This window comes from Canis lupus, chromosome 10 (assembly GCF_048164855.1).
Source record: "Canis lupus baileyi chromosome 10, mCanLup2.hap1, whole genome shotgun sequence".
NCBI classification, from domain to species: Eukaryota; Metazoa; Chordata; class Mammalia; order Carnivora; family Canidae; genus Canis; species Canis lupus.
Window position 1 is genome coordinate 53759250 of NC_132847.1, and position 13938 is coordinate 53773187.

At 37.7% G+C, this 13938-nt stretch overlaps 1 protein-coding gene across 6 annotated transcripts in view; it reads left to right on the forward strand.

Moving 5' to 3' along the window:
* Positions 1 to 13938, forward strand: part of LOC140641644 (phospholipid-transporting ATPase FetA-like) — a 126628-nt gene that overhangs the window by 38887 nt on the left and 73803 nt on the right. For all 6 annotated transcript variants that reach the window (XM_072841834.1, XM_072841830.1, XM_072841833.1 and 3 more), the window contains one exon: positions 12045 to 12103. In XM_072841834.1, coding sequence (XP_072697935.1) covers positions 12045 to 12103 — 59 coding nt within the window. The remainder of the gene's footprint in view (positions 1 to 12044; positions 12104 to 13938) is intronic.

The window sequence follows — 13938 nt, forward strand, 5'->3', positions numbered from 1 at the left end:
ATAATTTACATTTTGTCACTCTTGTCTCAGCCAAACAGAAATAAACCCAGAATTAACAAGTAATGGGGAAAACACTTAGTCATCCCAATCTTTTTTCAATGATAGTCACAAGCCCTAGCAAATCGGTGTTGTTGTCATTGTTGTTTTGGTGAATCTTGAATTAATCTTTTATTATCCAGTCTGGAATCTGTCTACCTGCCTTTATTATCTCAAACATGACTGGCTACTTTCTTTCCTTACACTTGTCTTCTGTCTCCCTCAAACTTTGAGTTTCTTCTCCTAGATGATTGTGCCAACTGACATTTTAACCACTTTTCTTGTCATTCTTGTTTTTTCCCTTTTTAGAGACATCTTCAGAAGTCTGACTTTGTAGCCCTCAATTCCTCTTCCTTTCCTGTTGGAAATCCTACTTTCTTTTCTCCTTTCTCTTTCACGGAAGATCTAATATCAAAGAGCCAGAACTAGATGAAGATTACTCCTGTCCCTACTTTGGAGTCTCAGTCTGTCTCCATGAACTCAGGCTCTGAACTTTGGGATCTACCTGCTTTACTTTACTCTCAAACAGGGAGGTTTGTATTAAGTTGCTGTACAGAGCCTGGACTCCATGTACATCTTTGGGGCTGGGGGGGCTTAGAGAGACTAGTCTGCTACACCCAGATAAATTGCTGGAAAAACCTGTTAGACCTTTGTAAATTAAAAAATAAGCAGTAAAAACTAGGATTAAATTTGATAAGAAATGTAAGATTCAATAAGAAAATATTAGAACTTTATGAAGAGTTTTAAAATAATATTTTTAATAAATGGAGAGGCTATGCTGATCTGTTGGGTATGATTAGAGGGGCAAATGGCATGGGGGAGACTGATTTCACTTATCATTGCCTAAACTGATTGAGTATGAACATAGTAGATTAGCCTACTCAGGGATTGAATAACCTTAACACTGGTAGAAACACCAACACTGCCCTGATACTCTGCCCTAATCAGACAGCTACTGGGACCCTAAAAAAGACCCTGCACAAATAGCAAGGGCCAACTAGCAGTTCTAAATCCTAGATGTGACTAAATTATCTGAGCCATACATCTTCCACTTCTTTGGGTAACCTATGCCACAATGGTTAGCTGAAGCTCTTGTATCACAAGGTTGTAAATAAGCTACTAACTAGTCAAAACAATGCACAACAAAAGATTCTATCAGTTCCTTTTCAACTCTGCCCATCTTTATTCATGTAATCCTAGTAATCACTAGAATGAAACCTTAAGAAAGAAATGCACTAGTTCAGTAGAACATACTACAAGATGCATAGCTGGATGGGAAACCTAGCCCAAGGAAGACTCATATGTATTGCTAGCAACATAACTATACAGACATGATCATAATGCACAAAAGAATAGCTTCCCAGGGACACTTGGGTGGCTCAACAGTTGAGTGCCTGCCTTTGTCAGGGCGCAATCCTGAAGTCCCGGGATCAAGTTCCACATCAGGCTCCCTGCATGGAGCCTGCTTCTCCCTCTGCCTATGTCTCTGCCTCTCTCTTGTGTGTCTCTCATGAATAAATTAATAAGATCTTTAAGAAAAAAAAAAAAAAGAATGGCTTCCCAGAGGTACGCCAACAACTGTCTATCTTCCTCACAGGGATTTATAATATGTCACTAAGTGGGGGACTAGTAGTGCAAAAATGTCAGCTCCTTCCTACTTAATCTTTATAATCTCTCAAATCCTGGGGTAAAAGTAACTGGACATCCCCGTTTCACTTTTCCTATAATTTGTGCAAATCCCTAAACTTCCTCATAATTCTCTATTTTTGTATTGCCCAATGTGCAGACTTTGGCCACATAGGTATTTTCTGTAAGAAATTTACTCATGTTATGACATCATGATGTTTAGTAAATTTTGCTGATGGCCAGAAGAGCAGAGGAGATTACATGACAAACCATAAAAGTCCCTGCCTTATCATTGCCGTAAAATCTCCTCAGCAATTTTTCAAAAGTCTGTGATCCAAACAATAGGTGTTGGCGAGGACGTGGAGAAAAAGGAATCCTTGTACACTGTTAGGAGGAATGCAGACTGGTCCAGTCACTCTAGAAAACATTATGAAGATTCCTTAAAGTTAAAAACAGAACTACCCTGGAGCACCTTAGTGGCTCAGTAGGTTAAGAGTCCAACTATTGATCTCAGCTCAGGTGTCAATCTCAGGGTCGTGAGTTCAAGCCCTGCATTAAACAGGGCTCATTCAAAAACAATAGAACTAGTCTATGATCCAGCAATTGCACTACTGGATATTAACCCAAAGTATACAAAACACCAATCTAAAGGGATACATGCACCCCTTTGTTTATAGTAGCATTATTTACAATAGCCAAGGTATGGAAGCAGCCCAAGAGTCCACTGATGAATGAATAGATAAAGAAGATGTGGTATACATATACAATGGAATGTTATTCAGCCATAAAAAGCAATGAAATCTTTGCCATTTGCAGTGACATGGATGGAGGCCAGATATGCTAAGCAAAATAAATCAGAGATAAACAAATACCATATGATTTCACTCATATGGAATTTAAGAAACAAATAAGCAAGGGGAAAAAGAGATAAAAGAAACCAAGCAACAGACTCTTAACTATAGAGAACAAACTGATGGTTACAAGAGAGATGGTAGGTACGGGATGGGTAAAATTGGTGATGAGCATTAGCGGAATATATGGAATTGTTTAATCACTATATTGTATACCTGAAACTGATACAGCACTAAGTGTTAACTAACAGGAATTCAAATAAAATGCGATGTAGTTTCCCAGAGCTGACTATTTCTCTCATGGGACATAGTTCTGCCTCATCTAATAACCTACTTTCACTCATCCCCAGAATTCTAGTGAATACAATTTTCTGTCTTTATCTCTCATCAAAACCCCAATCTCAACGGAACTGGATAGAATTATTCTGAAGTTGATCTAGAAGAGAAAATAAACAAAAGAGCCAAGAAGTCTTTAAACAAGACTTGCTATCCTGTATTAAAAGTTACATGATTTAGGGCAGCCCAGGTGGCTCAGATGTTTAGCGCCACCTCGGCCCCAGGGCATGATCCTGGAGACCCAGGATCAAGTCTCACATCGGGCTCCCTGCGTGGAGCCTGCTTCTCCCTCTGTCTGTGTCTCTGCCTCTCTCTCTCTGTGTCTCTCATGAATAAATCAATAAAATCTTAAAAAAAAAAAAAGTTACATGATTTAGGGGCACCTGAGTGGCTAGTTGGTTAAGCATCTGACTCTTGATATCAGCTCAGGTCATGATCTCGGGGTCATGAGATTAAGCCCCACATTGGGCTCCATTCTGGGTGTAGAGCCTGCTTAGGGTTCTTCCTCCCCTTTTCTGTCCTCCCTTTCTCTCTTAAAAAAAAAAATGGAGAGGAGTTAAGATAACCGAGGAGTAAGGGGACTCTAAATTTGTCTCATCCCTTGAATACAGCTAGTTACCAAATCATTCTGAACACCTGAAAACCAATCACAGATCTAGAAAAGAAATGCTGTAAGTCTATAAGCAGAAAAGTGGCCACCTTTTAGAAGGTAGGAAGTGTGGAGACTTGAATCAGCGGTGATATAGCTGAGGATATGGTGGAGAGAATGGAGCCTGCTTACAGAGGCTACTACGAAGTATTACAAGCAGTGGAGTGCAAAATTGGGAATTTTACAAGTCTCCTACAGTGAGGGATGTTCCTCCAGGGACAGGAAGGAGGGTCTCACTACCTTTGCCTTATGCTAGATCCTTCCCAGGAAAGTGGGTGCATGACTATGCAGCAGTTCCCAGTTTATGGCAACATAGAGCAGAAAGCTGGCACCTAGACTTACTGTTTTCAGATGGCTTCCCCACTCCTATGTCTGGGCACTCTGTTCCACTAGGTACCCCCCAACTTCTTGTGATCTGGGGATCCTGAGACCATGCTGTCACACCTGAGATTCTACCCCACTTCACTTTCCTTCCTGGGAAGGATCCAGCATAAGGCAGAGGGTAGTGAGATCCTCCTTCCTCCCCCCAGAGGAACAGCACAAGTCTGCACCAAAGGAATCCATGAAATTTGGAGTTTTGAAATTCGGTCGTGTGCCTGAGATCAAAACATTAAGTCACAGGTCAGGTGAACACAGAGTTCTGATGGAAACCAGGGAGACAAAAGTGATTAATTGCTTTTCTGTGAGGGCTCACTGAAGAATGGAGGGTGCGAACTTCCAGCTCAGGGCTAGAAAGTGGGACACTTCCATGTTCACCCTGCCCATTGGTGCTGAGAGGAGCAAAAGAGCAAAACAGGCTACATAGTGAACTAGTGGAATCCAGAGCTGCTTACACTAAGCCTAGCCTCTGTGCAAGAGAGACACATTTCCAATAAGGCAATTCCACCTGAGAATAAGGTGAATAAGGGCAACAGGCTCCTCCATGAGAAGATCAGCACAAACAACTAGATAGTACCAAGTTTACTCATCACAGAGGGCTGCAAAACCTCAGCTTTTGGATAAAATAGTATATGGCATCCTTTGTATTTTTATTCTTTAGTCTTGCAGCATTATTTTTCAGTTATTTTCCTATTTATTCGGTTCTTTTTAAATTATTTTTAAATTTTATTTTATATATACGTTATATTCTTTTTATTTTTTGTTTTCTTTAATTGTATTTTATTCTTATATATATGTAAGTTTTACTTTCTTATTTTGGGATCTAATTTCTTTTAACAAGCAGACCAAAACACACTCAGGGTCTAGTATTTTTGTTTGTTTTTTGTTTTATTTTCTGTTGTTATTATTGTTTTTTATCTTTCTACTTTTCTGGACAAAATGATGAGATGGAGAAATTCACTTCAAAAGAAAGAACAGAAGGTAGTACTCACTGCCAGGGATTTAATCAATATGGATATAAGTAAGGTATTTGAACATCTAGAGGGTTTTTTTTTAAAGATTTTATTTATTTATTCATGAGAGACAGAGAGAGGCTGAGACATAGGCAGAGGGAGAAGCAGGCTCCCTGTGAGGACCCTGCTGCAGGACTCAATCCCAGGACCCCGGGATCATGGCCTGAGCCAAAGGCAGACACTCAACTACTAAGCCACACAGGTACCCCTGAACTAGAGTTTAAAACAATGATTATAAAGACACTAGCTGGGCTTGAAAACATAGAAGACACTAGAGAATCCCTTACTGTAGAAATAAAAGAACTAAAATTTAGTCAGGTCAAAATTAAAAATGCTATTACTGAGATGCAGTCCCAAGTGGAGGCCATAAAAATGAGGATGAACGAATTAGAAGAGTGAATCAGTGATACAGAAGATAGAAAATAAGAAAACTGAAGAGAGAAAGAAAACTATTAGATCATGAAGGGAGACTTATAAATAATGTCCATAAACAACAGGGTTGTGAGTTCAAGTCCTGCATTGGGCTCTGCGCTAGGTGTGGAACTTACTTAAAAAATATATATATAACTATTTTGTGACCCAGCAAATAATGTCTATCCATACTATAGAGGTCCCAGAAGATGAGAAGTGGGAAAAACAGACAAAAGATTAATTATTAGAACTTCTCTAATCTGAGGAAGGAAACAGGCATTCAAGTCCAGGAGGCACAGAGAACCCTCTCAAAATCAACAAAAATAGGTCTACACCTCAACATTTTATAGTGCTGATTGCAAATTTCAAAGATGAAGAGAAAATCCTGAAAGCAGCTCAGGACAAGAAGTCCTTAACCTACAAGGGTAGACACATAACGCTGGGAACAGACCTGTCTTACAGAGACCTGGCAGGCCAGAAATGACTGGCATGATATATTCAAATTGCTGAATGGGAAAAATACGCAGCCAAGAATATGCAGCCAGCAAGGCTGTCATTCACAATGGAAAAAGTGAAAAAGAGTTTCTAGGACAAACAAAAATTAGAAGAATTTGTGAACACTAAACCAACCCTGCAAGAAATATTAAAAAGGATCCTTTAAGTGAAGAGAGAGCCTAAAAGTAACAGACACAAGAAAGGAACAGAGACAATCTACATGAACAGTGACTTTACAGGAAATAAAATGGCACTAAATTCATATCTTTCAATAATTACTCTGAGTTTAATGAACTAAATGCTCCAATTAAAAGACATAGGGTATCAGAATGGGTAAAAAACAAAACAAAACAAAAAACAACAACAAAAAAATACCCATCAATATGCTGCCTACAAGAGACTCATTTTAGGCCCAAAGACACTTCCAGATTGAAAGTGAGGGGGTGGAGAACCATTTATCATGCTAATGAGTGTCAAAAGAAAGCTGGAGTAGCCAACCTTATAGGAGACAAATTAGATTTTAAACCAAAGACTGTAACAAGAGATGAAGAAGAACACTATATTATAGTTGAAGGGTCTATCCAACAAGAAGATCTAACAATTGCAAATATTTATGCCTCTAACTTGAGAGCAGCCAAATATATAAACCAATTAATAATAAAATTAAAGAAACTCATTGATAATAATATAATAATAGTAGGGCACTTTAACACCCCATGCATGGCAATAGATCATCTAAGCAGAAGATCAACAAGGAAACAAGGGCTTTGAATGACACACTGGACCCAAAGGACTTAACAGATATATTCAAAGCATTTCATCCTAAAGCAGCAGAATGCACATCCTTCTCAAGTGCACATAGAACATTCTCCAGAATAGACCACATAGTGGGTCACAAATCAGGTCTCAACCAGTACAAAAAGATTGAGATCACTCTCTGCATAATCTTCAGATCACAATGCTATAAAACTTGAAGCAACTGCAAGAAAAAAAATTTAGAAGGATCACAAATACATGGAGGGTAAAGAGCAACCTACTAAAGAATGAATGGGTCAACTAGGAAATTAAAGAAGAATTTTAAAAATACATGGAAGCAAATGAAAATGAAAACACAACTGTTCGAAAGCTTTGGGATGCAGCAAAAGCAGTTCTAAGAGGGAAATATATAGCAATACAGGCCTTCCACAAGAAACAAGAAAAGTCTCAAATACACAACCTAATCTTATACCCTAAAGGAGCTAAAAAAAAATAACAGCAAATAAAGCCTACATCCAGCAGAAGAGAATTAATAAAGATTAGAGCAGAAATCAATGATATAGAAATAAAAAGAATAGTAGAACATATCAATGAAACTAGGAGTTGGTTCTTTGAAAGAATTAATAAGATTGATAAACCCCTAGCCTGACTTATCAAAAAGAAAAGAGAAAGGACCCAAATAAATAAAATCATGAATGAAAGAAGAGACATCACAACCAACATAGAAGATATAAAATAGAAGTGAATATTATGAGCAATTATATGCCAACAAATTAGACAGTGTAGAAGAAATGATAAATTCTTAGCAACATATAAACTACCAAAAAAAAGGAAACAGGAAGAAATAGAAAAGCTGAACAGACCCATAAACCAGCAAAGAAATTTAATCAGTAATCAAAAATCTCCCAACAAACAAGAGTCCAGGGCCAGATGGATTCCTAAGGGAATTCTACCAAACATTTAAAGAAGAATGAATACCTATTCTTCTGAAACTGTTCCAAAAAAGAGAAATGGAAGGAAAACTTCCAAACTCATTCTATGAGGCCAGCATTATCTTGACTCCAAAACCAAAGACCCCACTAAAAAAGTGACCAATATCCCTGATAAACATGGATGCAAAAATTCTTACCAAGATACTAGCTAATAGGATCCAACAGTACATTAAAAGGATTATTCACCATGACCAAGCAAGATTTATTCCTGGGCTACAGGAGTGGTTCAACATTCACAAATCAATCAATGTGATACACCGCATTAATAAAAGAAAGGATAAGAACCATATGATCTTCTCAACAGATACAGAAAAGGCTTTTGACAAAATATAGCATCCTTTCTTGATAAAAGCTCTCCATTGTGTAGGAATAGAGGAAACATACATTACTATCATAAAAGCTGTATATGAATATTTACACCAAAGATACAGATGTAGTGAAACAACAGGACACATGCACCCCGGTATTCATAGCAGCAATGTCCACAATAGCAAAACTGTAGAAGGAGCCACAGTATTCATCAATAGATGAATGGATAAAGAAGATGTGGTACATATATACAATGGAATATTACTGAGTCAGGAGAAGGGTTGAATACCTACCATTTACATTGACATGGATGGAACTGGAGGGTTTTATGCTGAGTGAAATAAGTCAATCCGAGAAAGACAATTACAAATGTCACTCCTGTGGAATATAAGAAATAGTGAAAGGGACCATAGAGGAAGAGGGGGAATTGAGAGGGGGATAAATTAAAGAGGAAGACAAACCATGACAGACTCCTAACTCTGGGAAACAAAGGGTTGCAGAAGGGAAGGTGGGTTCAGGGATAGGGTAATAGGTGTTAAGGAGGACACATGATGAGATGAGCACTGGGTATTATACTATATGTTGGCAAATTGATTTTAAATAAACTATATATTTAAAAAATAAAAAATAAAGTGCATAAGAAAAAGGGAGAAAAAAGCCATATATGAAAGACCCACAGCAAATATCCTCAATGGGAAGAAACTGAGAGCTTTCCCCCTAAGGTCAGGAACATGGCAGGGATGTCCACTCTCCATACTGTTGTTCAACATAGATAACAAAAGAAATAAAAGGCATCCAAATCAGCAAAGAAGTTAAACTTTCACTCTTCGCAGACAACATGATACTCTAGCAAACCAAAATGTGCCACCACAAAATTGCTAGAACTGATACAGGAATTTGACAAAATCACAGGATAAAAATCAATGCAGAGAAGTCAATTGCATTTCTATACACTAACAGAAATGCAGTTACATTTACATTACATTAACAGTAATGTAAATACTGTTTATATTACATTAACAGTAATGAGACAGAAAAAAGAGAAATCAAGTTATCAGTCCCATTTATGATTGTACCCAAAACCATAAGATACTGAGGAATAAACCTAACCAAAGAGGTAAAGTATCTATCTGTCCTCTGAAAACTGTAGAACATTTATGAAAGAAATTTGAGGAAAAACTCATGGATTGGAAGAATCAACTATTGTTACCTATCGTGAAAATGTCTATGCTACCCAAGCAATCTACACATTCAATGCAATCCCTATCAAAATACCATCAGCATTTTTCATAGAACTGTAACAATTCTTAAATTTGTATGGAACCAGAAAAAAGCCCGAATAGCCAAAAGAATGTTGAAGAAAGAAAACCAAAGCTGGAGGCATCACAATTACAGATTTCAAACTCTATTACAAAGCTGTAATCATCAAGACAGTATGGTAGTGGCACAAAAACAGAACATAGATCAATGGAACAGACTAGAGAACCTGGAAATGGACCCTCAACTCTATGGTCAACTAATCTTCAACAAAGCAGAAAAGAATATCCAATGGAAAAAACACAGTCTCTTCAACAAATGGTGTTGGGAAAATTAGATAGCCACATGCAGAAGAATAAAACTGGACCATTTTCTTACATACATCAAAATAAACTCAAAAGGGATGAAAAGCCTAAGTGTGAGACAGGAATTCATCAAAATCATAGAGGAGAACATAGGCACCAATCTCTTTGACCTCAGCCACAGCGATTTCTTGCTAGACACATCTCCAAAAGCGAGGGAAACAAAAACAAAAATTAACTATTGGAACTTCATCAGGATAAAAAGCTTTTGCACGGCAAAGATAACAGTTGACAAAACTAAAAGGCAACCTATAGGATGGGAGAAGATATTTGCAAATGACTTGTCAGTAAAGGGCTGGTATCCAAATTCTATAAAGAACTTATCAAACTCAACACACCAAAAAATCCAGTCAAGAAATGGGCAGAAGACCTGAACAAACATTTCTCCAAAGAAGACATACAAATGGCCAATGGACACATGAAAAAATGCTCCACATCACTCAGCGTTAGGGAAATACAAATCAAAACCACAACGAGATACCACTTCACACTGATCAGAATGGCTTAAATGAGGAAACAACAGATGTTGATGAAGATGTAGAGAAAGGGGAACCCTCTTACACTGTTGGTAGGAATGCAAACTAGTTCAACCACTCTGGAAAACAGTATGGAAGTTCCTCAAAAAGTTAAAAATAGAACTACCATATGACCCAGAATTGCACTACTAGGTATTTATCCAAAGGATACAAATATAGTGATCTGAAGGGACACATGTACCTCAATGTTTATAGCAGCAATGTCCACAATAGCCAAACTATGGCAAGAGCCTAAATGTCCATCAAGAGATGAATGAAAGAAGATGTGGATAAAGAAGACACACACACACACACACACACACACACACACACTGAACTATTACTCAGCCATAAAAAAGAATGAAATCTTCCCATTTGAATGACATAGATGGAACTGCAGGATATTATACTAAGTGAAATAAGTCAGATAAAGACAAATGCTATATGATTTCACTCATGTGTAATTTAGGAAACAAACAGATGAATGTAAGGGAAGGGAAGGAGAAGTAAGGTGAAACAGAGAGAGACAAACCATAAGACACTCTTGACTATAGGAAACAAACTGAGGGTTGCTGAAGGGGAGGTGGTAGTGGGGATGGGGTAATTAAGTGATGGATATTAAGGAGGGCACTTGATGTAATGAGCACCGGCTGTTAAATGCAACTGATGAATCATTAAATTCTACCCCAGAAACTAATTTTTAAAAAGTTACATAATTTAAACGATGGGTAGAACAATGGAACAAATAGAAAATCTAAATAATATTCAATACATTATAATGTAGTACATTATAAAAATGACATTTGAAACCAGAGTAAGAGAAAAATATTTGCAAATCATATATGTGATAAGTGACTTCTATGCAGAATATGTAAAGAACTCTTATAACTCAGTGATAGAAAGATAATTAACCCAGTTTAGGGATCCCTGGGTGGCGCAGCGGTTTAGCGCCTGCCTTTGGCCCAGGGCGCGATCCTGGAGACCCGGGATCGAATCCCACGTCGGGCTCCCGGTGCATGGAGCCTGCTTCTCCCTCTGCCTCTCTCTCTCTCTCTGTGACTATCATAAATAAATAAAAATTTAAAAAAATTAAAAAAAAAACAACCCAGTTTAAAAAAAGGCAAAGAATCTGAAGAGACATATCTCCAAAAAAAAACTATATAAATATATAAAATAGGGGATACGTGGGTGGCTCAGTGGTTTAGCGCCTGCCTTTGGCCCAGGACATGATCCTGGAGTCCCAGGATTAAGCCCCACCTCAGGCTCCCTGCATGGAGCCTGCTTCTCCCTCTGCCTGCATCTCTGCCTCTCTCTCTCTGTCTGTCTCTCATGAATGAATAAATTAAAATATTTTTAAAATAAATAAATATATAAATATTCAATAAGCACATGAAAATATACTCAACATTATCATTAGTCACTAGAGAACATGAAAATCAGGACCACAATGAGATACTACTTCATGTCCACTCAGATGGTTAAAATAAAACACATAGGTGTTATGAACTGTTACAAATAGTGAGCCCATAATTGTGTTTTGAAAAACCTTAAAATATATTTTAATATATTTTAAAATATATTCTATCAATAGATCTTTTTGTTCTGAATGAACAAAGCGTTTTGATGTGATGGTTTTGTCATGTGTTATAGTTATCAGGCTCACTCCTACAAAACCGCAGGTCCCTTGAAATCAGGGGCTGTGTCTTACTCATCTTTTTATCCCCCCATAGCATCAAACACCCTGGCCTCTATGCAATAAATGCCTAATAATGATATATTGATTTAAATTTCATTAAGCAAGACTTAGGAAAAGCTGCCTTGGAAAGAACCTCAGATACCTTAAAATAAGGTGCTGGAATTGACTAATTGAAGAGGTCTTGGGTTTCTATGTTTAGCAGTAACATTGGTACAGCCATCCTGTTGTCTGTGGAAACATAATCTAGATTACTAGAGACATTCATGGTACAAAACCTGTCAACAGCTTCTTGTCCTGCAGCCAGCATCCCAGGTTGATCTATAGAGGGTTATCCCTCTCATTATTTCTCTCTTCTTTTTCAGAACAAGGGAGATATCTGCAAGCCAACAGCAGAGAACTCAACATTGTGTTTGGATATCCTGTGAGTATCAGGCCTCTAGTTACTTCGGAAGGAGGCTGATATTCTCCTCTAATATTCCTTTCTGTGACTGGGACAAGAATTCATTGTATATGTAGATCCTACAACATAGATTCTACTTTTTTCAAGCTGGTATAGTGAGGGATCAGAAACCAAAATTGATTCTAGTGACCTAGGCTCATGAGAGAATATATTCAGATTTGGAGTTTCATATATAACTTCTAGAAAAGAGATACTGTGACTTTTTCTTGAACAAATGAAATAATAATTCAACAATATTTTTCTACTTCAACATCTATGGCAATACATACAGATCTAACAGTGGCATAGTTTTCCACTATTTTCAACATACCTTAGTTTATTTTACCAGTATCCTATTGATGAACATTTTAAATGTTTCCATTCAGGGGCACTTGGGTGGCTTGGTCAGTTAAGTGTCCAACTTTTGGTTTTGGCTCAGGTCATGATCTTCAGGTTGTGAGATTGATCCTCACATCAGGGCGGAGTCTGCTTGAGATTTTCTCTCTCCTTCTTCCTCTGCCCCTCCCTTGGCTCACGCACACACTCTTTCTCTCTAAAACAAATAAATCTTAATAAAATAAAATGCTTCCCTTCATATCTAGGCACCCCCTCAAAAAAATAATAATCTTCTTTTTTTTTTCTATGATAAATGTTTCTGAATGAACTCCACTATACATATATTTTGGCATATTTGTGTGAATATATCCTTTTTTTTAAAGATAAGTTTATGTTAGAGAAAGAATGTAAGAGTGGGAAGAGGGGGTGGGGTGAGGGAGGGGAAACAGACTCCCTGCTGAGGTCCATCTCAGGACCCCAAGATATTTTGTTATCTGTCTTTCCTTAATTTCAAGTCAGTTCAATAATCTCTCCATGTTAATTAACCTTTTGTATTTCTTCTTATGGAAACTATCTCTTTGTCCATTTTCTATTGGGCATTTTCAGATTGTTTATTTTTCACTTTTTTATTAATAACTCAAGAAAGACAGATATTTAAAATTCATACTCCAGCACCCATCCTTGGCCTTATCTGCTCTCTGTAGGGAATTACTTTTGTTACTTTCTTGTATAGTCACCAGTGTTTCTTTGTGCAGATAAATCCACTTTCCTACACTATTCTGAACCTTAACAATATCTCCTGAAGATATTTTCATAATAGATGTTTTTCCTTCTTTTCTTTCTTTACCTGCACAGTATTTCCTATGTAGAATATAGCATAGTTTATGTAACCAGTTTCTTAAAATTGACTTTTGGGTTGTTTCCAGTTGTTTACAGTTGCAAGCAATGTTTTTATATGCATTATTTTGTGCATGTGCAGCTCTATCTATCTATAGCTATAGGTATATAAATACATACATAACTATACATATTTGTAGTCTCTGTAAGACATTAGTTTATGATTTCTGAGTTAGGTTCTGGATAATAACAGTGTTCAGGGTATGGCCATGGGAACAGATTTTCTCCCCCCTCCTTTTTCAAAAGATTTTATTTATTTATTTAGCAGAGAGAGCTCACGTATAAGTAGAATGGCAAGCAGAGGGAGAGGGAGAAGCAGACAAAAGGAGAGGAAGAAGCAGACAGAGGGAGAGGGAAAAGCAGAGTGAGTGGGAGAAGCAGGCAGAGGGAGAAGGAGAACTAGAGGGAGAGAGAGAAGCAGGCAGAGACAGAGGGAGAAGCAGACAGAGGGAGAGGGAGAAGCAGGTTCCCCACAGAGCAGAGAGCCTTGATGCAGGGCTCAGTCTCAGGACTCTGCAGGGATGATGACCTGAGCCGAAGGCCACCCAGGTACCCCTTCTTTCCCCCTTTCTATTTTCTAGACA